We start from the raw sequence: 26,107 nt of genomic DNA on the forward strand, positions 1-26,107 counted from the left end.
ATGCATTATTTACAATAAAAAAATGATTTTACATGTTACATTTTCAATCTTGTTAGCTCATCACATTCAGAATGCCCGAGCACTGATACTTTGGATAAATTTCAAGTTTTAAGAGGAGTGAAGAAGGGAGGTAAGTTGCTACATGGCATAAAACAAAACATAATTAAATCTGAATGATAAGCAGCAACTTCAGAATTGCCCATGACATAATCTATTAAATTATAAAATTATATTTTAGATGTTATTGCAGCACCAGCAAGGAAGCAATAACTGAAAGCTCCAAAGTAGTAGCGAATGTTTAAAACCCATAAACAGGAACTTCTGAATACGTCAGTTGGTTGCCAATGGCAACACTCAATATGGCGCCATTTCGCAAGAGTAATAGGCCTGTCATTAGGCGGTTATGACGATTACGTAATTCGGGTGGGGAATGGTAAAGAGTCTTGCTGCAGCTTTAGGGCCTAAAGTCCAAAGATAATGGAAAAGAGACGATTACATTTTCGAGCGACGGTTGGTTGTTGCTTCTGTCACTCAAACCGCCTGGCACAAGAAGCTAAGCGAACATTAAACTGATTGGGCAATTTATGTTGTCAATCAACGAGTTGTGTAGCCGGCCCTCTAGCCATCGTGATTGGGCCTTTTCTCTTGCCATTTTTTTAGTCTCTCTCAACACTTTTATCTGTGTGGGTTCTGACTGGCCATTAAGCTGTCAGTCGCTGTGAGGTTTGTGGATGGAAAATAGTGCTTGCCTTCTGAGTGGACAAACAGGCTGTCATTCGTCTCAATCTTAAAAAACGATTGGACAAAGCTGCACAGAAGGCGGGAAACATTGTGGTTAGCAGCCGAGTGCCGCTGTTTGGGCTTAAGACCGGCATTGAGGCAAGGCCTCCCGAAGGTAGTCGTGCGTGTTGAGCTATGGCTAGTGGATAGAGAAGGTATAAAGATGGAATGATGGATTTCTACGAGGGGAAGTTGGTGGAGGTAACCTAAGCGGGGTTAAAAAAATGGGGAGGGGTGCCAGAGGAACAAAGAGGGGGTGGCATACTGTAGGGGCTGATGAAACCTGGGGAGGAAAGGGGTGGGGGTGACCCAGAGAGACGGCCTGCAGTATATAAAGGAGGGGGAATTGTGGAGGCGTTGGCGGGGGTGGTTGAGAAGATGGAGGTAAAGATACGAGACGAAGGACGGAGGGCTGGTAATTGGCCAGGTAGAGGAGGGGGCTGGGAGGGACAGGGCTGAACGAGTAATCGGAAGATATGAGACGAGAAAGGGCGAGGGCTGGTGGAACGAGGTTCAGAAGCAGTCTGGGGAGAAACGAGATGGGGTGTTGGCCAGATGAGGGTTGTGGAAGGAGGGTCGAGAGGGAAGAAGGTAAATGAGTTCAGACGTGGGTGGGCTGTGGAAAGGGCTGATAGATGGGGTAGTATAGGGGAATTGGAATTTAAAGGGCACTAGGTAGGCTGGGGGAGGAGAAAAGGTGGGGAAAGTTAGACAGGATATGAGGAGGTAAAAAGTTGGGAAAGTGAGAGTTGGAGAACTGCCTTTCCCTTCTCATAGGAGAAACCCGATAAGGGAATTCGGATAGGTTGTGGGAGGAGTTGCTGAAAAACGAAAGGGGGGGGTCTGAGTGGGTGAGGCAGAACAGAAGTATAAGGAGTGGAATGAGGTTTGGTTCTACAGAAGTAGAAATGGAGTAGAACTAGATGGTGGAGGGAGTGTGAGCCTAGCAAAAGTTATGAGTGGAGGGATTGTTTCTAGAATGGAGGCAGTTTGGAATTTAATTGTATTCCCATGACTATTTATAATAAACTAATGTATTCTGGGCCAAAAGCTGTTCTGTTTAATTAAAAGAGCATTTGCATGGCATTATTCTGTAACTTAATAATTAGTTTGTGGGAGTGTGCAACCCTGACCTATTTTTCAGGGTTCTTACATTTGGAATCCAAGACCTTTAGGGAAATGAAAGGGAAGTAGACTAAAAAGAGAAACATGGGATTCATAATAAAGACTTAAGAGAGTATATACATGAGCTCACATCATCTTAAAATGGATTAATTAATTCAGGAAAAACTCTTGCCTGTTGAGCTCATGCTTGGAATCTCATTAAATGGGTTGCAATTCTTACTTCACAGGAGAAGAATGCTTTAGAATCTACATAACATTAACTTTTGTACATCACATTGTAAGGAGATATTATTGAAAAAGTGAGCAGCAGTAAGTTAAAGAAAGAAGCTTTACTTTGTTCGAGTTGTACTTCCTCATGGTGCTGTATAAATAGGACAAGGTTCAAGCCCTGTGTGAAAAGGTTTGTGTCCACCACAGGAGGAATTCTCCAGGTTCTCTCCTATGCCATTAGGTTGCATTTTGAAGAGTTTAAACTGAGACTGTAATGAGAGTCCAGAAAATCCTAGTGATTGAGAAATTAGGATTAACGAGGGAACATAAAGAGTGGGTGGCGGAGAATTTTGGCTCTCTTACGTCTTTAAAAACAGCAACTACTACTTAGAAATCATGTGTCTCTGATGGAAATGGAAAAAGAAGGTACTGAAATATGATTGTAGATGGAAGCAAATAGACTGGATTAGTCTGAGTACATGGTTGCTGTTCTTAGCAGAACAAGGTATGGCTTTTGGAATTCCTTGTATTCTATTTAGTTTGTAGTGAGAACAGATGAAGCAATAGTTGTGATTTTAAGAACAGTTTCAGATTAACTGAAGGAAAAATTGTGTTGAAAATCTTAAGACAGGAAACCCAAAAGATATCCTCTCAGGGCTTTACATTTAATTCTAAAAATTTGAGCAAGCTATGTTTTCTGATAATAATATGCAGCCTATGTCTGTAGAATTATTGTGATGGGATACTGACCTTCCTTATTCTCGTGTTTCTAAATTGTAATGATCAGAAAAAGCTTATGTCCATTTCTTTGAGAGATGTATTTTTAATGGCAATTTAATGTTGAACATACAGAGATTTTGCTGCTTGAAGTTTGTTATACAATTATATGTGAGGGTGTGTATAAATGATAAAGTGGTAGTTCTTGATCTTAAATGCCTCATTATCCATAGTTTTCTTAGATAGATAATTCAGAGGGAAATGAAAGAAATCCTATTTTTCCCAAATAAGTTCAAAAATTTAAATGAATCCGCCAAACAGATTCCAAGGAGGAGGCAATGCAAATGTTTTCTGTGAACATTGACAGTCAAACTGGTTGAGAATAAGGTATCTGGGAAGAAGATGGGCAGAGGTCACTGGGAATACCTGTAGGTACTAATAATGCAAGAGTGTGGAAATCAGAAGTCCTGGCGGTTCCTGGAGAAGGGAAAAGAGTTAAAGGAGTCTGAATATCTGAAGCAGGGATTCACAGATATATTAGAAATCATGTTCTTTATTAAATCCAATAGTTGTCTTCAGTTGGCATGAAGTTGTAGGTATGACCTGGGAGAAACAGTTGTAGTCATGGCTTTTGTAATTGCAACAGCCTCATGCTGAAAGTAAATTTAAAGTCATTTTAGATTGGTCAGAAATTCATGCTGAATGCAGGCATAATCAGCATGTTTAAACATCGCCCACAGCAAGCTCTCACTGGTGAGAGGATAAAGGGAGGCAAACACCAGTATTCTTTGGAGTGTTGTTATTTGGCTCTTGCTGTGTAATAAGATGCCAAAAGCTAAACTTGATATTTCCTTGAACTGTAGAATGGGAAAAGATAGAAGAAGCAGGACAATGCTAAATTAAAGTTAACTTGTGTCTTAACTTTTTGTGTCATATCATTTTTTTACAAATTAAGTGTGTACTCTGCATCACGTTTCCTTGGGCCTGCATAAAATGAAGCCTCTCAGTGTTGAACTGGTTTAAAATATGGTGCCTTTTAATGCCTTTGCTTGATTTTTTGGCTGTGTTTCAGTTTCTGATGAAACTTGCAGCAAGCAGCAGAAGAGTCTTTGAACCTTTCCCTATTCTGGAACCCTGTACCCTTTAACCGCTCCTTCAGGAAGCTTTTTGGAGTGAGAGGAGGAAAGGGGGAAGATCAAAGTTGCAGCTGTTCTGGAAGACTTGTCCCATCTTGTAGTTGGTGTGGGAAAATAGAAGACTCAAGTAAGTTGCTGTATGTGGACTCTTTAAGACAGTAAGTCACATGAGTTTATATGCAGCTACCTTTGCTCTGTTACAAAACAGTTTTGTATTCTAAATAAGCTGTGACAGAATAAGAGTCCATTTAATGAGTTTTTTTTAATTTTTGGAGATTTCTCAAACTTTCTTCTGTTATTGGTAATCTGAATGCTTTTAGATTTTCTTTTAAAATGGAATGTGAACATTTGTTGTACTTTTGTTCTTTAAATAGTATATAGAAAGATACCTCACAAGAGATATTTGAATGTTATTAAAGTTGTGCTTCATATACTTTTTCTTTCTAGAAATGCTTTCTCTGAAGAAATATTTCACAGAAGGACTCATTCAGTTCACCATTCTTCTCAGTTTGATCGGCGTGAGGGTGGATGTAGATACGTATCTAAATTCACATCTCCCCCCGTTACGGGAGATCTTTCTGGGCCAGAGCTCAGCTTATACTCAGACACAGTTTCACAACCTGCGGAACACCTTAGATGGCTATGTTATACATCCCAAAAGTGTAGATCTGGACTACTATTTTACAGCTCGACGGCTTCTCAACCAAGTGAGGGCCTTGGACAGGTTTCAGGTGCCCACCACTGAAGTCAGTGCTTGGCTGGTACATCGAGATCCTGAAGGTTCTGTCTCTGGTGCCCAACCCAATACAGGCATTTCTCTTGAGAATGGCAGTGGCTTGCAAAATGGAACTGCTTCAGACAATGTAGTGAGAGAAAATGGAATGGAACAAGGATTTGGTGAAGAGCTGGAAGACCTAGGTGCAGTGGCTCCTCCAATGAATGGTGATCTAACTAAAGAGGTATGTGTAGCAACACTCTATGGGGTGAGGTAATAGGAAGAAAATAATTGTTTGAGGGTATCTGTAACTTTCATTAATAAATATGTTGATTATTGCCAATATTTTAACATTTCTTTGACATGAGTGATACAAAACAATATTAGTAATCTATGTTGATATGGTATGTATCAAAAATCAGGCCTCATAAATAATTTATGATAGAAAATACATTAGATATTGCTGTTTTCTTTTAAACACTTCCTTACTCATTTGATAAATGACCTTTGAACATTCCTAAGTACAATAACATTTTCACTTGGGGATAATAAAGCATGCTGCAATAAAGGTATGGGGCCTGACTTTTGGTATACCTTGTATATGTGCCCTAAATTAGGTTAGGTTTTTTATTGTTTCTTTTAGTTTTGCTTGTGGGAGGCATCTCAGTTAATAACATCACCTGCTTAATTTGCAGCATTAGATAACAATTTCATTGCATATATTAAATTGGTGATGATTTAATCAACTTTGGATTATTTCTAGGGGATTTTCCTAATATGTATTTAAGAAAACACTAATTGGTGAATATTTTATAGTCTTACTAAGCACTGAAGACTACCTTTTGCAGTCCTATCCTTTGTTCTCTCTCTGCTGTCCTATATGGTTTACTTTATGAGAGCCTATTCTGGGTTTGCTTTGTATTTGTGTTTTACTTAGTGATGAATTCAGTTATTTACATGGATGTTGAAGCCTCTCTCCCAAACACATGGTGATAGAGAACTACTTCCAGACCATCCTTAATCCCTGGCATCTTGTGTTGCAAGTGGACAGTGTTACTAGAGCTGGTGCCCAGGCTGGGGGTGGTGGTGTTGAAACAGCTGTTGTAACTATCTTCCTTTCTTGTCATGTTTGCCTCATCTCTTCCATGGGCAAAAATAGAGTAGAGATTTCAGAGGTTTTGCCCTTGAGAATATAAAAGTGAAAGTTGCTTTGCATGTGGGATTTTCTGTTGAAGTAACAGTAAGCCACTGGAAAGCTGAGAGAACCATTTCATTACAAAAATATTATACTGTATTTTTTAGAACAAAAATCAAACCACTTTTGTGGAAATTAGGAGCTTTCAGTCTTTATGTCTTAAAAACTCTTATCTCTAAAATGACAGTACTAAATGGATAAAATTGAAATTTTAAAAATGAAATTATCCTTCCCAAGTATAATTATGAGGTTAACTAATGTGAAGAGTTGTATAGACTAAGAGCCATTTAAAAAGAGAAATTTGGATCGTGTGTATATTCATTTATTACATTTTATCTCAGCAATCACCCTGTATGATAGGTTGGGCTGAGAGAGAGAGTAAATGGCTCAAAATCAACCAGTGACCTCTTTTTTTCAAGTGGGGGCTTGAACCTGAGTCTCCTTGGTCAATGTCCAGCACATTAACAATTAATTGTACATGTGCTGTATAGTTCTTACTGATAAAAGTATTACGGTACAGTGGAAAAGTAGACTATAACATGTAGTAAATATTGTATTTTTTTTACAGATTTGAGACTAAGATACTTGATAGATCCTCAGCCAGGAATCTGAAAACCAGCACAGTACTATTTGCCATTTTAAATTCATGGGGCCTACAAAGTATGATGAAATCAGTAAAGATGTAGTTATTAAAGTTCATATGATTCAGATTTCCATCAGGCCCTGACTGATATGACAAGTCCAATCTTGTGACTTAGTGATAAACATACCTAGGAGCTCCAGCCGTAGAATGGTGCTGCCATAAAGTACCTATCCATGGTTTATTTTGAAGTTACCACGCCACTGAACACACTGCTACAGTGCAATGGCTTTTTATGGTTGATACAAACCAGAGAATGAATCTGTGGTTCATTTTGACATTTGGGACAAGAAAAAGTTAGTGTGATGTTCTTTTATAGCCAAGTATTGTTGGTCCTTTCATTTTCTTGGCCCGCTTATCCTTTTATGGCAGTCATGTGCACAGACTATAATACTTCATATTATACAAGTACTTGAGCACTTGGTCTGTAATATTATGCAGTGTAATATATATTGTGGTGAAGAATTAGTGGTTTTCTTTAGAGTAAGTTCATGACTAAGGTCGGTTTGAACTAGAAATTTCCTGATTCCCAGCTCTATATAGCTGTTAAGTATTGCTATAATAAATGTATATATATATATATGGTGCCACAAGATTCTTTTTTATTTGTTGTACCAGTCAAGGGAATCAATTTTACATGGTTTCTGTATTGGAGTTTAGGTACAGGGAACACAGAAAGCTATAGGGCAGGGGTATGGACATAATCTTTTGTTTCAATGAGGCAATAAATTGCTCCTTTGTTCAGGAGTGCAGAAGACTAAGAAATGCATATACTTTGAAGTTGAAATAGATAATTTAAAAAAATTAGGCGATGGAAGATTGGACTCAGTCCAATCTCAGCCAGGAACTCCTTGAATGTACAGAAGACATAAGAAAATGTTATATGGAAGATGGATGACTTAATGCTTAGATATTTTCTCTTCCTGAGCGCTGGCTGTTTTGCATATTCAGACTCCATATAAATGTTATATATGATTTTCTCCTTATAGGATACTACTTGTAGTGTTTGTATGACTGACATATTGAGCACAAATAGGCTTAGCAGGTTTATGTTTTACTGTGGATGGCTCTTACAGGGATGTTTAGGAATGAACAGAGATTTGTATGACAATGATACCTTTATTTCCATGGAGGAGATAAGGTACTCAGAAAAGCTTTCTAAAAATATATACATCTTCAACTGAATATTTGCTTGATGTTTCTTGGACTGACATTTTAAGGCTAAGATGCAGAGTGGTAAAGACTTGCTAGCACTTATTTTTTTTAATATATATTTATAGTATTTGTAACATATCCTAACAGACTCTGGGAGTATATAAAATGAACAGAATGTGCTAGCCATATACATAACCAGCTTTAATACAATCTTCATCAATTGTCTTAACTATGTTTTCTGCACCTTTCAAGTTTATTACTTTTTTTCCTGTTGTATAATGGATTGGCAGCTTGCCAATAGATGCAATTTCTTTCCAACCCAGTGAACAAGGTATATTTTTTAATGTAGAGGTGAAGCGAGTGCAATGGGCTGTCCATCCAAGAAGGCTTAGTGGTGGGGCAGGAATTCTTGAACTTTTAAAACATAGTTGGCCATAGTCCAAGAACCCCATCATTTTTCCTGACCACTGGAGTATCATTGAATTTCAGTGGCATGACTGTAAATTGATTGTGCAGTTTCCTGCAATATTTGATACATGAAACATAGAAATTGTGTTTACATAGTTAAAAACCAAAGGAAAACCCGAATTCCCTGCAGAATCTAGAAGAACCTGCCCCTTTTTCTTTGGGGCAATTTACATCATCAGCCTCATGGCCTAGATGTGAAATGTGGGCCTCAGTCATCAGAAGCTCATCAATGTTTTTAAATGAGTTATATCATCAAATTACTGCTATAGGAATTATGGACAGTTGAATGTGGTATGTATGTATGTTTTTATTCAATTTGTATTCCATTGCAGTCTCACAACTTGTGGAAGTTTTTAAAGGAGTTGGGTATAGATAAACAAGTTCAAGTATTCACTTAGCTTTGAAACTTATCTTGTGGCTTGTCTAAATTGGCTAGGTTCATGGGTTTGTATTAATACAGTTTGTTTGGTTCTGAAATAATGTATTGTGTGAATTCAGCTATGTATGGCTTATTCAGCAAACCGTGGCTTAGCACACTGGGTTAATCTAATCTCTCAATTTCCCTGTAATGGGGATACGTTGGAAAATAGCAGGATATGTTTATAATCAATAGATTATTGTTAGAAGAATAATGGAATAGAGCTATGCTGTTCCTACTGGAGGATATGAATCTACTGTGTGGCTTTAGGCTTTTTCTTGGTTCCTCTTAAAATGTCAATTTTTATAATGGGAAAAGTTGCCCACCTCACAGGGTATTGAATCTCTTTTTCTATATAGAAGATTCTTACTATAGAAATGGATAGGCTGCAGTGGACAGGACCTCTGGATAAAAGAATCTGCACGGATGGAGATCTGAGCCTTAGGACCTTGATCACAGCTGTATTGCTGCAAAGTACTAGAAATGAATGCTGGGACTATTTTGGGGTGATCTCTAGGGCCTTGTTTCCTTTTTCTCCCCTCAAACTCATGCAGCTTCCAAATGCATTGTTGTTTGTGCATTTTTAAAGCCCTTTTTTTAGTACATGCTCTTTGCCTACCGGATGTAGTCAGCTGAGTACTTTAGGTGGTTTAGACTGGACAGGAAGGAATTTAGACTAATCCAAACATCAACTTGTATGGGAGGTAAGCATTATTCAGACCTCAGAAGATTTTTTTTTCCTTATGGCTTCAAAGGAAAAGTCTCCTTCCTGCAACAGCCACATAGCTACTCCCTGCCTGAAGACATTGCTAGATTGGATGGTTTTTGCTGAATTAAGGAATTTATGTCATTTAATTGTTTAATTTCTGTTTGCTATTTGAAAGTAGAGAGAACCCATTGAAAGTTTTTCTGCACCATTATATCACTTCAGTATTTTTTAGTGGATAGATTGAAAAAGATCTAATTGCTCTTAAGGCTTTTAAAATCATAGATAATGTTCCTAGAGGAGAACAATGTTAGTCTGTGGTAGCAAAAAAAAAAAAAAAAAAAAATCAGGTGTCTGTTAGCATCCTTTCCAACTAACACTTTTTATTAAACAGCATAAGCTTTCATGAGCTCAGACTCCTCCTGGTTTTTGATAACGTTCCTGTTTTATCAGAGTAGGTGTTCCTGTTTTACTTCGTTATGAAACTTTATTTTTTAAATTCTGTTTTATTTATTAAATTTAGTATACTAATGGCTACTTGTAGCCTTTTGAGATTTACAATAATTATTTATAACTTGGATTTTTCCAAAGTAGTCCTCCATGGCATTTCCCAGAATTTTATCAGAACTCCCAGGGTTTCCATCCAGTATTTAACTTCCATGGTTGCAAGAATGCTCTCCGTTAACCATTTTTCCTAAGAATTTATGTTCATGTAACTATCCAAGTGCCTTCCCATAGTTCCCTTGGAAATATGCAAATCCCTATTTGCTTGCAATATGAACTATTTTAAAGCAGTATTTTAGTTTATTTCTCTTTGGTGGAACTACTGAAACACATAGAAGGAACTTTGAGATGCCATGGGATATTATATTAATAAGTATAACACAGAGGGTACCCTGCCATGCTAACTATTTTGGGGCAGGAGGTGAAGCACAGTATGAGGAGCCTCTGTCTGTATTGAACTCATAATTCTTTTTAAATGTCGTAGGCATAAAAACTGTTCCTAGAATTCATTGTGTCTGTGTTTTGAATAAAATTATTGGCAAAAAATATCACATACCAATTTAGTTTTCAGTGTTTCTACTGCTGGATAGAGTAGGCATGCTATTTCTTAGCAACCGTAATGTAACATGTATGGTATTTACTTTTATACCTAAGCTAACATTTGTTTAGAATGGGAGAGATTAAACTGTAGTAAATGAGAGTTCCCATGCCAATCTTCCAGTATGTCTTCACTCAATGGTGGTTCTGCTGTATCTTAAGTTAGTCTATAAAAAAGAACAAAAAGGCTGTTCCCAGTTATTAAGGATATAAGTTCCTCCTATGTTTCCTTGGCATCCAGAATTGTTAGAAATCTAACTGGACTACTGTCTCTGAGTTTTGGTAGTTACTGCATCATAGTTACTACTTCCCATCCTTTATGGAATCAGAGAGAAAAAACTGTTTAGCCAGAAGTAGCTCTGGAAAGTATTATTAAAGCTTAATTGAAATTTTGGTTATGTATTCTGTAATATCTTCTCTTAACGTGTAATGTTTTGGGGTGGATGTGGTTATTTAATATTAAACCCATCTATGGACATTTACTTAAAGTTCTTAAAACTTAGAAATGTTTTTTTCCTGGATGTTTTCTATGAACAGAACCAGACTGAGGTTCTTTTTCCCATTAGTGTCTTATAATGTGTTATAGATCAATGCTACTCAAAGCATAGTCTGTGGACTGGTAGCGGTCCACAAACTGTTTGTTAACTGCTTTCTATATATTACTTGGGTATTCTTAAACAACCTTCTAAGGAAAGGTTTGTGAACCTCTGAATCTCCAGTTATTACTAATTCATTTTTTCCTATCAGCCCTGATTTTAAGCAAAGAAATTAGATGATCTTTCAAGCTTACTTTCTGCTTTTTCTCCCAGTGGTTCCCTGGAACTTACCTTTATGGGACTCTGTGTTCCAACTTCTCTTCAGACACTTGAATCTTTCCCTTGAACTTGCTGCCTCTCTAATTTGTCTTACTGTTTCTGGACTTGATTCTGTCAGTCCTGCTCCAGTCTTCATACTTTTCTTAGATCCTGATTTGTTTCTGTGTGCCTTGGCATTGAGTGACAAAGGACTAGGAAGTTGCAGCTGCCCGTTAAGTGTCTTTTTTCTGTATTTATGGGGTGGGAATAAGATTAGCTTAAAGGATGTTTATATTTATGAGTCCAAAGTCTTGATGGCTGCTGCTAGTACCTCTAATTGTAATATTTGTCTGGGTTTGCCTTTCATACTTTGATATTTCTTTTACCTTGCACTCCTGTAGGCTGAATACTATAGGCAGCTTGTTCTTCTAGAAAACTTGTTATTTGGATTACACTGTCCTTGTAATATTTCCACAACAAGGGATAAAAATAAATGTCTAGCTCAGGCAACATGTGATGAGAATTGCTAGAGTTTGTATTGTCCTATAGTAGCCTTCCTCATTTCAAGCCTGCCTCTACTCTGGCAGCAAAGACCGTAAACATCAGCAATTGAGAACATCCTGGTTTTCTCATGTCTCAAGTGACCCTTGCTTCCTTCAAGATATGAAAATTAATGATGTTTAGCTAAAATATCCTAGTATGTGGAGAGAGATTTTCTGAGACTGCTGTTGAACGTCTTCATGATCCCATGGTGTCTGGAAGAACTATTAACAAGGTTGAGCTGTTTAGCATAGAATTAGGATAAAACAGGATATAAAAATATTGAGACTGAAATATATTAACAATACATTTAGTAAAGGAAAGCAGATGTCTTTAAAATATTGCATTTTCCATAATGAAACCTACTTCTTTGAGCAAGAATGCAATTTAGCACCTTTTAATACTTCACCTCTATACTACACTGATGTTTTTGCTACAGGCCTTATTTTAGGGATTTTTAGGGATTGTCATGGTTTGACATTGTTGAGCAGCTGTTAGTCTTCTGTAAGATTGGACCCAGCCAGCCAGCCAACCTCCCATCCAACCTTCATTCCCATGCAGCAGCATGTATCATATCATCTTATTTGTTGATAGTAAGTAACTATTGTTTGTTTATCCTGTTGCAGGAAATAATTGATACTTGCTTGCTGTATAATTTCTCCTGTTTTTTGTGACAAGAGTGGCAACAACTGCTGCCGCCAAGTCTCTCTCGAGGAAATAGAAGAAACTATGCCTGCAATGACAGCAGTCTTAATAGGAAGAAGTAATGGATGTCCCCTAGGTGGCTTGCTGTTTAGCATCCTCCAAAACCTAAAGGCAGCTCTGCCTTCTTTCTGTATGAAGTATAATAATAAGATTTTTGGCTGATCTTGATGTGCAGCTTTGATCCAGTTGGGTTCCCTCTACTTTTGCCTGAGGCTTCAATTTTAATCTCAAGGTCTCTCTTGATACAGTATTTCCATTTGATTTATATCTCAGGAGCTCTAGAAGGCCTATGCAGGTAGTTTCACTTAACCAGCATTCATTCAATGACAGTTCAAAGTTATGATGGCGCTGAATGAATAGTAGTTATGACTGGTCCTCGAAGTTACAGCAGTTGCAATGCCCCCATGGTCACATGTTCATTCGAACACTTGGCAGCCCACCCACATTCACTACAGCAGCGTGCGCTTCAGGTCCCCCCACCTGCCTATTTTTCCCCCCATCTCTGCCCTTTTGGCCACCCTGCACTCCACCTCCTACCCCTGCTGCCTCAGACAACCTTTGCCGTCTTCTTCCTCCTGCTGCTGACCAGGTGTGCCTGGCCAAGGCAGCTGCTGGCCCTTCACGAGGCCTCTGCGCAGCTATCCCAAAGCCTTATGAGGCCTCTGCAAGGCCTTCCCAAAGCCTCACAAAGGGCCAGCAGCAGTTTTGTCAGCAGCAGGAGGAAGAAGATGGCAGTGATCAACGGAAGGTGGCAGGGGCAGTTGGGTGGAGCTCAGGGCGGCTAAAAGGGCAGAGGTCTGGGGGAGATAGGCAGGTGGGGGAGTTGAAGTAGAGGCGAGCATGAACAGGGCTGGACAAGTGTGATGTCCTTGCCTAATGACGTCATGGTTTTGGCCTAACAACTGCAACCGGGACTATCGGAACTGCTGTTGCTAAGCGGTGCAGTCACATGATGTTTCACCTAATGACCACTTTGCTTAGCAATGGAAATTTCAGTCCCAATTAGGGTTGTTAAGTGAGGACATGTATTTACAAAAATGGTACTATATCCCTAAGAGTGTGACACTGTGACACATTTTTTATTAAAATGTTATTACTGTTTCTACACTGGAAAGTCATGTGTTATACAATAACATGAGGCTAAATTGCACATACATTTTGTTACTAACACATGTGTTGCATACTGATTGAAAAGTGGGTTGTGAATTTGACCTCTGAGAAAGCCAAAGGTTGAAGTAGTTTTGGCAAGCTGTCAGAATAAAGAAAATGTGGGGTAGTGGTTAAAATGTTGAACTAGTTCTGGAAAAACTCTGGTTTGGTTTGGGAGAATTTGGTTTTTTGCTTTTATTTTTCTTATTATTTTGTTAAATCTATCTTTTCCTATGGGAACAGATTCATCTTTCTCTGATCATTTAAGTAAGATTTCTCTGGGAAATTGGAGTAGGCTATAAATACTTTCTTCTATTCCACTGCTGTTGGAAAGTGTATGACTTGTCCTGGATGTAGACAGGTTATACTGAATATAGGTCCAAGAGTCCTGGAAAGTTTCTTGAAACAATATTTTAAAAAGTATTGCCTGAATAAAATTTGTGTTGAAAAGGAATCGCTTCCATCATACAGGAGAAATACTCTTTAATGACTAGTTCTTCTGTATTTACTAATGTTGTAGCTTGTTGTTTATGTGTTGCAAAACCTAAAGGATAAAGGGCAGGGACTCAGAATTGATATTTGGATTTTATAAGTAACTATGGAAAGAGGCATAAATGAAAACAGCCAATTATGAAATAAAATAAGAGGCTGAAAATAGACTGTATCCTTATCTTCCTCTTTGCTAGGATCTCTTTGAAAGCAGGAATCATAGTGACAACTGGCATGATTGTGGCTGTCAAAAGCTCTTTCTGTCCAAGAAGAGGCTTTCTTATTCTCAGCCCACCACACAGTTTTTGTTTTGTTTTTGTTTCACAAGCTAGAAGATGTCCTAATTATCTGGTTGCCTTTACTGAAAAATACAGTGTTGATATCAGTACCTACAAAATGTTCTTTCTTAGCCTGAAGTTGGGCCAACACAAAACAAAAATGCATTGCTGCACTATAAGATTTATAGTTAATCAGCCATATTGGGAAATGCTCATACTTAGAGCTCTGTTTATTGTGCAAGAACACCTTGCAGCTGGAAAAAAAATTGTATTATTCTTAGAGTATAACATCCTAGCAAAGTATAGCATTAATTTCTGCTAAGAATCCTAAACTGAACCAAACTAAGCCTCTCTTTCATGTCTGCAAAGCTGGCCTTGTAAATGTGGTGCACTCGTAATGAAAACTTGTGAGCTAATGAAATTTATAAACTGAATTTTGAATGGTGGAATGTTTTTGCTCTATATAGCATTTTCTTCCTTTTCCTAAAATTAAGAACATAACTGGGACCAAATAAGCAGCTGGAAGCAGGTTTATATATAATTATATTTAATTTTTGATGCAGAATTTTATTTAATGCATGGTTTTCTAGTACACATTTCTTGTATCTGGTGACTTCTTCCCCACCTGCACTCCAGTGATGTCTCATTCAATATCAGTGGAGAGAAATAGATTGAATTTCTTATTCCATTATTTTATGTCTGGTTTCTGAAAATTGTAAAGCAGAAACTAAAATCCTAGGATAATTATTGGTGGGGGGATTTGGGGGGGGGAAGGAGACTCCAGTCCTGATTTAAGGGGTCAAAAAATTCCTTGTGAGTTGATGTTCATCTCTTACCTGTATAAAATACTGTACTTTATTGCCTGCCACTTTTCTGCTTCCTTTCGAGAGTGAATGAAATCTCAGTTGATAAGGAAGAGAGAACTTTGGGTAATCTCCGAGAAGGAGAAAGGAGGAGGAAATATTCAGGACTATCTGGAAAGGCTTCTTTAATGTTGTTCCCCCTGCACCATTGCAAGCATCATTGCCTGGTTTGGGTGGGGCATCCAGGCGTGGGAGCTTTTCAAGGAGACAGAGACCTGAACGCTGCTGCAGCTCCCAGGGCGACCTGGGTGGGGTGGAAGCTGTAAAAAGCAATTGGCTGTGTGCTTTGCATCCTAGGTGACGAATGCAAGGAGGAGCACTTTCTCCTGCATCCTCAGCAGGGACCAGAGGCAAGGGATTGGTTCTTTCTGCAACCTAGGTAACCAGCACAGGGCGGAGCCTGGCTCCCTCTGCATCCTCCGCGGTGACCTGGGGGAGGGGACTGCCTCCGGCTGCAGCCTAGGTAACGGGCGTGTGTGGGGGTGTTGTCTCAGTCTCACTGCAGCCACAGCACAACACATGGGGTGGGGATTCCATCTCTGCAGCTTGGGCATTGAGCAGGGGGTGGGGATTTGACGGAACTCCTCTCTCTAAACGACAAGCAGAGGAGTGCTGAGGATTGGATCTCATGCTGGAGCGAGGGGAGGGAGGAGGACTGGCTATAGCACAGCACCTGTGGGTCACATGCTGGAAAGGAGGGGGGGCTTCCAAACAACTTGGGGGCAGCTAGCAAGCCTGCCAAAAAAAGAGCAACTGCTAACTGAAACTGGAGATGTCTGTCCGGCACTCAGCTTGGGTCACCCAGCTCTGCCTGCCCGGAATCTGCGCTCTACATAGACCATGATCTGGGTGGACAGCTCTGGGAGCGGCAGCTGGGGACATGAGAAAGGTATCCCTTCTTTTTAACCCTTTTCTCACCCCTTATGCCTGTCTGCTGCTTGCTTTTATGGTAGATCCAAGCCAAATCTCTCCTTTAGGTACAATGTACTGAAAAGATTTGCAGTAGGAAAGGATGTGCCATACTTTGACTGAGGGATAGATTGGGAGAGAAGAGAGAAATGGAGTGTATGTAGTAACTTGGCTGTTCTGATCAATATACAAAAGAAATAATATTGGAAGAACAGGGTATCATCATGGCTTGAGTCCTTAATTTATGTGGATCTTTCAGTGGTGCTTTAGTTATGAAAAGAAAATTATGTTGATGATATATGCATACAAATGTATTTTGTGCCAGTGATTTTCACAGAAGGTGGAGGGAGATGGACAGAATTCTAAAATAGTAGAATACTTGTTAGAAAGACAAGGCAGTTGAGAGAAATAGATAGCTATGTTTGAAAATAAGGATGTCTTTGATCCATGTGGATGTTATGGCCTGTTTTACTATGGAAGGTGGGGTGAGCGAAGGGTGTACCTAATGAGACCATTGTCAGATCTTTCCACCCACATCACCCCATTACTTCCAAACATTCATAATCTGGAAATAACTAGAGAAGGCATACATTTGGATTAGAATCTTCAATTTGAATAAATATTTGGTGAGGAGGAACATGCTAAAGGAGAGGGCAAAGTTGTTTTGTTCAAAACATCTATTTGTATTGAATGTTCCATGGAAGAAAGCTTGTATTTTGCAGTTAGGGAGGGGTGTTTTAAATTAATTTGAATGAATGCCAAGTAGGGAGAGGAGGAAGAAGATGTGATCCAAATGCATGTTTGTGATCAGTGAGGCCCTGGAAAAACAATTGGGTTTTTTGAAGCTAGAGATGCTGAAGGTCTAGGGAGGTCCAGGGCAGACTGAGGATGGAAAGAGGAGCTAGCAGTTGCAGAATAGGCTGTTTTATAGTTTAGTTCTGAAATATGTGACCAGTGATTGGAGTCAACACTGTAATTGTTAAATTAAGATAGAGATATTGAAGCCAAGCTTATTCTGAATTATTGTTCCCTAGATAGATGGAACAATCAGTGCTCTGACATTGGGTGGGGAAATCAGAATGATTGCAACACTGCTGTATTTTATATTCCCTAACGTTCTGAAATAAAGGGCGCTTTACTCTGTTATGTTCCTGTTTGTAAGGAAGTAAGGAGAAATAACTTAAAATGAGTACATCTGGCATCCTTAATTCAGGACTTCTTTGCTACATATACATGATATAGGCATAATTATAATTTGGGGTAGAAGTATTTGGTTTCCATTGGAAATGGAAATATAGAAGGGTGGAGTCCCAAGTGCTGACCCATCAGTGTAATTCAGCCAGAAGATTTTTTTGTAATACTAAAAGAACACCCTACAGAATGGGAAGGCATCTCTGGGCCTGAATGAAAGGAACATCCTGCTGCAGTATGTGAATAAATATAGCTTTGGGAGAGGTTTGTCCTGCAGAGGAAGAATTTTCAGGATATTGTAGGGCATGGGAGGGGAAAGAAATTTTTAAAGCGTGGTAGCCTTGCAAAGCCTTGTTTAAAGTCTGGTGTAGAGGAGGCCTGGTCACTGCTTTGTGGTTAGAAGCAGGCAATTTTTTTTAGAGTGCATTCAGCAGGGTGATTGTTTTCAATTTGAAGGACTGGTTAAGGTAGGCAGCTCTGCTGTCTGGAGCTGAGGGAGCTGGCAAGGCATAGCACGCATGGCAAGCCGGGTTCTCAAGTTGCATCAGGTGGCTGAAAATGCAGAGAATCTCCACCCCTTTATGCAAATAGACAGAATGGCACCACAGGCTGATGCAAGCCCGCTATGGAGCAGCAATCCAGAATGACAATTGGCCCTCCCTCTCTCACCCAGCCAGCCGTCTGAGCAGTTAAAGCTGCAGACTCCCTCCTGCCTGGACAGAGAGAACATTGCTGCGTAGCATGGGCAGCGAGGAGGAGACAGCTCAGTTGCTGTCCATGGAGTCCCTGGTTTGGGCCCCGGAGCAGCCCCTTTGCAGAGCCGCTCTTGGCAAGCTCCCTGTGCACAATGGCTGTAGGTGGGGGGAAGATGTCTGGAGCACCACGGCAGCAGAGATGGCCGAGAAAAGGATCAGGGGAGGAGGGACCACACCCCATTCAGAATGAAGGACGGCACTTAGAGGTGAGTGGGGTCAAATGGTGGTATGGGGCATACGTCACAGAACGGATGAAGTTATGGTGGTGCTTTGAGTATAGAAGCTGGAGGCATTTGTGCTGGAAGTTTTGTAGGAGAGGTCATCCTCCTGAGAAAGTCCTTTTGAGGAAAAGAGACAGTCATGTTTCTTTCTCCGTTTTTTCTTTTAGGACATTGATTTAATTGATATCCTGTGGAGACAGGATATTGACCTTGGTGCTGGGCGTGAGATTTTTGACTACAGCCACCGCCAGAAGGAGAACGACGTGGATAAAGAACCGAATAACGGGGAGGAATGTGGGGATGGCTGGAGGAACAGAGGGGGCAGCATCTCTGACAGAACTGTGGTAGTGGATGGCGAGACAGGGGAGAGCTTTCCTGCACAGGTAAAAATACCCCTGGTGGGGAAGCACAGATTTCTTTCCTACACTGTGAAGATTGTTCTCCATACCTGCCCAGTAGAGGAGATTGGAACTTGTAGTTCAGTCCCTTTTCTGAGAAGTAGACTGTCTCCCGTATTTTTCTTTTGGCTACTATTTTTGTGTTTTCTCGATACCTATAGTTATTTATGTTTTTATGTGTTTACATATTAACCTAAACTGAGCTTTCTGAATAGGCTATGAAGATGTATAGAAATATGACACCTGATTACTTGGGCCTCAGTGGCTTTGAGAATAGAGTTACATGGGGTTTGTTACCCAAGTTCTTGTGATCCTGTGTAGCCAGTCTGCTGACTGTTAAGGCCAGTCTGCCCAATATCTTCCTGTTAGAATTCACATGCAGGGCAGGGAGCAGCCCCCAGGATGGCAGAATAGGCTCTGGGCCATTGATACCTAAAGGCCTAGCAGCACCATTCTTTGGGAAGCAGGCATTCAGAACAGTTTTTTGCTGCACTCTTTGTGGGCTGCGTCCAATGCTACACCACGAAGAAAATTTGACATTTGAAGTTGTATCTTAATTGTAGCACTTAAGTTCTCCTAAAAATTGTTTGCTGTTTCTCCTTTTTACTGGGATAAGTTATAAGAGGTATGAGGTCAGAGTGAATCAACTGCGTATACTTGAGATGAGCATGGTGTAAGAACTGGACAGGGCATTTGAAAGCCTGCCCATTACATAAATAAATATTTATTGTTTGCTGAGGATAATTAATTTTCAAATGTTCCTTTTGATAAATTATATCTGATTTTGAGCAGATGATGCTATGTTGGACTTGTGGGTGCAACACCTTAAGCCACAGGTTTGCACATGATCCCTGAACTTTTTTTCTGTCACCCAGAGCACCTTCTGACTATAATTACTAAAATGATTCTATAGTTCACTGTAATTTTAAGATAGAAGACCTAAAAACTGAAGTGTAAACTCTGAAAGAGACATAACAAAGTTAAACAAACCACATTTACACTCCCCACACACAATTCCCAAAACAAAAAGCTGCAGAAGATCCTTTGCCCATGCATTTGGTATCCTCACCCTACCCATTGCAGCCCCTGATATAAAGAAAAAAAAGGTTAAGGGCAGTCCCTGGCTACCAAAACATTGGCCACCCCATTCCTGGTTTAGATTATGCGACTTATGATGGATAACCATATTGTTATCTAAGGTGGGTCATATGCCAATATTGTCTTCTGAGATCAGTAGAGCACAGGAAAAAGAACATAAGCATTGAATATTAGAAGACCACAGGAATAGATTATCTTCATGGTCTGGCCCTGTGGCAGTAAAACCACCATTACATTATTTTTTCCTTCTAGGTTCCTGGGGTTGAAGATCAGACAGCTTTGTCTTTGGAGGAGTGCCTTAGGCTGCTGGAGGCCACATTTCCCTTTGGGGAAAATTCAGAGGTATGTGTTTTCTCTCTTTGGAAATAGAGATGACCAATTTAGTTGTCTACTGCAATGCTATGCCTTCTAGATGTATTAGCCTGCAACTCTGGTAATTTTCAGTCAGCAGCAATGGTAATTGGGAATTGTGGTAGCTGGGATTCTGACACATCTGCAGGGCATCAAGTTGGAGAAAGCTAGCTTAGTGTTCACTCCATTTGTCAGTTCCAGAGATAATCTCAGTCTAGCAATAGACTGAGTCTCCATCTCATGTCCTTGCAACAACCTTGTGAAATGGGCAACTGTGCTATGCTTTGAGAAGGAATGTCCTGAATTACCCAGGGATTTGCTCACCCACAAAACCCAGGGCCTTGTCTATTTTGTAGTGCTGGAATTGCATGTCTTGCAAATTGGATCCTTACTCTCTCTCGCTCTCTCCCCCCACCCTACCTTTGCTCTCATTCTAGTATAGAGCCAGGGAGATTAACAGAATAGACTGAATCTCACTTCATGCCTCCAGCATTGCTTTAAAGATCCATTCAAATCCCCACTCTTTCATAAGGTTCTCTAGGAGCTTCTCAGCCAATCATTTAAAAACCTAGTCACAAGTTTTCTGTGAAGGAATATAATGTATAATACAATATCTTAAGCTGCTATTATTTATTCGTGTATTTATAGATGTGTCAAATGCATTTAAGTAAATAATAAACCTTGGGAAAGAGAAAAGACTTCCATAGCGTGACAAAAACTTAAGAACCTATGAAGTTCATCCATTGAAAGAAAAATGATTTGTTACTGTTTTAACACCACCTAGACACCATGAATTCACCCTGATCTGTTTTGTTTTAGTTTCCAGCTGCAGATGTTCCCAGCCTAACTGACTCTCTGCCTAACGAGAGTGGGCCTTCTGTCGTGTCAGACGGGCTCCTGTCTCCCCTTCTGACAGAGACAGAGTTGCCCTTTGATCTGGAGCAGCAGTGGCAGGACCTCATGTCTATTATGGAAACACAGGTGAGGAAGGCAGGTTTCTCCACATGTTGCTTTTTCCAGGACCAATACCTATAGGATAATCTCCTGTGCTTGCTGGATTTGGCATTGCCTCTTTGTCCTGCTTGCATCAATTTCATACAACCCATAGGTATAGTCCTAGAAGTCTCTTCAGTGGAAGAAAGTTGGGTCTTACCATACACATAGTTCCAACCTTCAGTTTGGATCAGAGAGTTCAATCATCGATATTGGAAACTGTTTTGCAAGGCTTCAGTCAAATGTAAAACAGGATATTTTATTTTCCTTGAAGTATCTGTAATGTAGCAGTCTCTTTATTATTTTTTCTGTAGCATTTGGTAGGAGCATAGAATGGAACATTCATCACAAAGGGACAAATGCAAAAGTCTGTAGAGTTGGAACTTTCCTAAAACCATCTTGTTAAATGTACTCCTCAGAATCAGAAGGTGTGGCACCAAATGATTGCCAGCAAGATAGTGAAGCAGAGAACACCCAAACCACTTGCTAGAGGGGAAATCCAAACAGTCCTCAGGATTTTAATAATCCAGTGCACCTGGGGACAATTCCTTCACACGCACAACCATGCAGCATTTCTGTACTTGGATTATATGACTAGTGTTTGTTCTTACCAGAATTTCAAAAGAATGGGTGCCAGTAATGGCTGGTCTCTGTCCCTGGAATCTCTCTTAAAATCCCACTTCACTTTCATTTCCAGAACATGCTAATAAGTTCAGTTCAAATAGCTACTGAACTCTACAATTTCGTTTCTGGTCTGGCAGCAGGATGGTCTATAACATTCTTCCAGATTAAGACAACATTAATTTTCAGCAGTGTTTCCTTTATATAGCAGGTAATTACCCTCCCGCCTCCTGTTTTATATTTGCCAAAAGCTTGGTGGCTAGAGGGTAGAATTGGGTAGGATACAGGAAGTGCTGAATTTTATGTAGAAAACAGCCTCCAGGGAAAACAATAACTAGGTCTCTCTAGATGCTTTCTTGATGGTTATAGGGCAGTAACTAATAAGCTTATTATCTAAGAACAAGGTATTTATGGCTGGTGTGGGTCTTCTGGGGTGTGTGGCCGTGTTCTGGAAGTTTTGTTTCCTAACGTTTCGCCAGCATCTGTGACTGGCATCTTCAGAGGGCAGGAGCATAGACAGGAGCAGTGGGCACAGAGAGAACTGCTCCTGTCTGTGCTCCTGCCCTCTGAAGATGCCGGTCACAGATGCTGGCGAAACGTTAGGAAACAAAACTTCCAGAACACGGCCACGCAGCCCGGAAGACCCACATCAGCCATCGTATTCAGGCCGTGAAAGCCTTCGACAATACAACAAGGTATTCAATTTCTGATTTGTTTACAATGAACCCCATATCTGAATGTTCTGTCCATTTAAGTGGATGAGGAGACTACCATACATGCTAATATGTAAATGTTTCCAGGCCAGTGTAACCAGAATACAAGATACTAGGTTTGGGATGAAATCCAATATAATCCTCCTGCTATCTTCTATGTCCTCTATCTGCTCTGGAGGATTGGAGGATCCACCAGATCAGATTTTATGTGTGTGTTAAGTCTTGTAAGCAGAAGAGGGAAACTTGATCCTCCAATAGTATCCATTCTGCTAGTGGAAGTATAATCCATTTTTACTCTTTTCCTTGGATTCGTATGTTTTATGATATTGGTTGAATTGGGCAATACTGAGAGCTGCAGACTCTAAAAAGTCTCTTTTTCCTTTGCAGAGCATGGAGGTAAACAGCACAACAGCTGTAGAAACTCTATACAACAGCCCAAGTGGAGATCTTCTGACAGCCAACTACAGCCTTGCCCCATCCACCCCTATTAACCAGAATGTCAGCCTGCATCAGGCGTCGCTGGCTGGCTGCACACAAGACTTCCCTTCCCTGTTCAGCTCTGAAATTGAAAGTCCCTCAGTGGCTGGTGGCTCAGCTTTGTTGCAGCTGGTTCCTGATAACTCCACTGGCTTCAACACCACATTTGGCTCTACCAACCTAAGTGGAATCTTTTTCCCTCCTCAGCTAAACTGCACTGTAAATGAAACATCTGGGCCTGAACTCCCAGATCCTCTTGGAGGGCTCCTGGATGAAGCCATGCTAGATGAGATTAGTTTAATGGATTTGGCTATTGAAGAAGGCTTCAATCCAGTGCAGGCATCCCGCTTGGAAGAGGAATTTGATTCAGACTCAGGGCTCTCCCTGGACTCAAGTCACAGCCCTGCTTCTCTCAGCAGCTCAGAAGCATCATCATCCTCTTCAGCCTCTTCCTCCTTTTCTGAGGAAGGAGCTGTTGGCTACAGTTCTGACACTGAAAATGTGGACTTTGAAGATGCAGAAGGAGCTGTTGGGTATCAGCCAGAATATAGCAAGTTCTGTCGGATGAGCTACCAGAATCCTCCTCAGTTGCAGTACCTGCCTTATCTTGAGCATGTGGGTCACAATCACACATACAACATGGCCCCTAGGACCTTAGACACTGATGAGTCCCAGCCAGCTAGTGTGGGAAAGAAGAGTTCCAAAGAGAAGCAGGCAGATTTTCTAGATAAACAGATGAGCAGAGATGAACATAGAGCTCGAGCCATGAAGATTCCTTTTCCCAATGAAAAGATCATCAATTTGCCAGTAGAGGAATTCAATGAACTCCTGTCCAAGTATCAGTTGAGTGAAGCACAGCTGAGTCTAATCCGTGATATTCGCAGAAGGGGTAAGAATAAGATGGCAGCCCAGAATTGTCGTAAGAGAAAGCTGGACACTATCCTCAATCTGGAGCGGGATGTAGATGATTTGCAGAGAGACAAGTCAAAGCTGCTCAGGGAGAAGGTGGAATTCCTCAGGTCTATCCGCCAGATGAAGCAAAAGATGCAGACCCTCTACCAGGAGGTATTTGGTCGTCTGCGTGATGAGAATGGCCAGCCCTATTCCCCAAATCAGTATGCTCTACAGCATGCCAGTGATGGCAGTGTTATTCTAATACCACGCTCCTTGGCTGACCAGCAGGGGCGGCGTCAAGAGAGGAAACAGAAAGACAGGAGGAAGTGAAAGATGATGGATATCATTAGGAAAGCATAAAACTTGCTGAATCTGCAACTTGGAGAAGGGCTGAGCCCAGAAGAATTTGGAGGAACTTTCATGCCTTCTTATCCAATATATCTTCTCAAACCATGATAGCTGCCAGCCAGTGTATAGGAGCAGACTGCTGGGCAGGGGGCCTACAAGTCTTGAGAGGCAGAATGGCAAAGCATGTTGGGAAAGACCTGTGCTTCCAGAAGCCTCAAACCAATTGAACATTATGAGAGTATGAATTAGCTGGCATAATGTGTGTGGGGGGAGGGGGGAAAATCTCAGCAGAGGATAGAAAATTTGAATTGTTAAGCTGGCTTTTTGTAAAGGAAGAAAGGTTAAATGGATAGATTGAGGAGACCTAAGAGTATTTTTTTTCTTTGACTTTCCAAGTCTTGGGTATTTCAGGTAGCTGGTTGGATTTTTTTTAACTAGTTTGACATCAATTGTATGCAGTTCAAAACCATGCCTAAATCCTAATACTTAGCCATGATCTCTTCCTAGATCTGTATGTACGTAACTACAGAGGAAACACAGAAAATTGTGTGTACTTAGGAGAGAAGAGAAACATTTTCCCTCGAGCTGAAAGAGTTTTCCATTCAAGGAATGTATATGTGCTGCCATTTTGAACTTCAGCATTTATCATAAATGTTTGGCAGGGTAGGAGTGGAAAGGGTTAATAGAATTACTACAGTAATGCATCTTTATCATCCCCTCACCAATTGAAAACTTGCTAAAGATGTCACTTGCTCACAGTGAGGAGCCACCATTAATCCTGGGCCACTATCAAGATGCATTACAACATGATGGCGCATGGTAAAATTGCATGTTACAAAGCTGTCTTTTTCCATTGACTGGCTTAGAGAGACTGCTTTGGGTGAAGGGAGGTTTAGGGCCAAAGGTGTAGATCTTCATTTGATTAGAGTCTGCAAGGTGGAAATCTGGTGAGTGACCATCACCATTTGGTCTACAGCACAGTGGGTTTTGCTTCTGTTAAGCGGGCATGCTGTGTTGAGAGCCATCTGCAGCAAGCCTCTTTTTGAATGGGCACTTTGATTTTAATTTATTATGGTTTTAGGACTCTGTGTTCCTGTGTTGTTTCCGCTCCCCTGTAGGGCTATAGAATGAACTTAGAGTATGCATGTAGGAAAGAAGGGCGGTACTTCCCCTGAAGATCAAAGCTACTGAAAGTTCTTTCTGCCATAAAGACTCAATGTGTTAACTGTGAATCCACAGCTGGCTTCCCTTCTGTCCTTGGGTGTCATTCCAATTTCCCCCTTCCCCCCATTGAAAAGAAAATAAGGCGAAGGGTGAGGGTAGTGCCTTGAACACAGCTAGCCTCAAACTCTGAGGCCATCCCCGAAGCTGTTAACTTGCAGTATAGCACAGCTGGGAGTATTACTGACTTGACCAGCAACTGTAGAGCTAAATGGCTTTGGTTTTTTCCCAGCCACTCAGTCCTGTGTATGTGATGATGTGTGAGGGCATAACACTGAAATGGGCATCCTCCTGAGGATTGTAGAGAGATGATGCATTGTTTAAGTGGTATAAAGCAATGTTTGCAAACATATGAGTTAGTTTAGTTTTGTTTGTGGGTTTTTTTTTTTTTTTAAGGCCATGACTTTTTCCAGGAAAAACATGAGAGTGGATAAGAAGTAAATTAATGTAGTCTTTTCCATTTCTCGTGCTTTTGGGATTAACAGCATGAAACTTGAAGCACAAAATGTGTTGGAGCTGTGACTAGTTGTTGGATGGATAGGATGGAGCCCTGATGTGTGCATGTGTTAATTTATTTCTGAGGTTTTATTTTGAATGGTTTCTATGATCTATTGGGAAAGTGAGGAGAGAGAGAGTGCGAGCACAGGACAAAAATAAAATGGCTTATTCACTATTTGAACATTTGTTTTGTGTGTCTTTTTTCCCAGGACTAAACCCCACTATATCTTTATAG

General features: G+C 40.4%; 1 protein-coding gene across 4 annotated transcripts; it reads left to right on the forward strand.

Annotated features, from left to right (window-relative positions):
• Positions 1-809: 809 nt before the first annotated feature.
• On the forward strand, positions 810-26,049 carry NFE2L1 (NFE2 like bZIP transcription factor 1). 4 transcript variants are annotated; one of them, XM_025163425.2, is made up of 7 exons: positions 810-895; positions 3,905-4,095; positions 4,416-4,927; positions 18,428-18,643; positions 20,009-20,098; positions 20,927-21,088; positions 22,822-26,049. In XM_025163425.2, the coding sequence occupies exons 3-7, from the start codon at positions 4,418-4,420 to the stop codon at positions 24,133-24,135; spliced, it is 2,292 nt and encodes a 763-aa protein (XP_025019193.1). In that variant the 5' UTR covers positions 810-895; positions 3,905-4,095; positions 4,416-4,417; the 3' UTR covers positions 24,136-26,049. The 4 variants fall into 4 exon arrangements, with proteins under 4 accessions (XP_025019193.1, XP_007420197.1, XP_007420199.1 ...); XM_007420135.4 differs by having other exon boundaries at positions 818-935; XM_007420137.4 differs by having other exon boundaries at positions 838-981.
• The last annotated feature ends 58 nt before the right edge of the window (positions 26,050-26,107 follow it).

Source organism: Python bivittatus, unplaced genomic scaffold (assembly GCF_059951505.1).
Source record: "Python bivittatus isolate LINGU-HERP-01145 unplaced genomic scaffold, Pbiv_v1 ctg000410_np1212, whole genome shotgun sequence".
NCBI lineage: Eukaryota > Metazoa > Chordata > Lepidosauria > Squamata > Pythonidae > Python > Python bivittatus.

Bases quoted from the DNA above. Each gene is read 5' to 3' on its own strand.
- NFE2L1 (XM_025163425.2), top strand. From the start codon at position 4,418: ATGCTTTCTCTGAAGAAATATTTCACAGAAGGACTCATTCAGTTCACC. The intron at 20,099-20,926 runs GTATGTGTTTTC...GTTTTGTTTTAG, and splicing joins CCTTTGGGGAAAATTCAGAG to TTTCCAGCTGCAGATGTTCC. The intron at 21,089-22,821 runs GTGAGGAAGGCA...TTTCCTTTGCAG, and splicing joins TGTCTATTATGGAAACACAG to AGCATGGAGGTAAACAGCAC.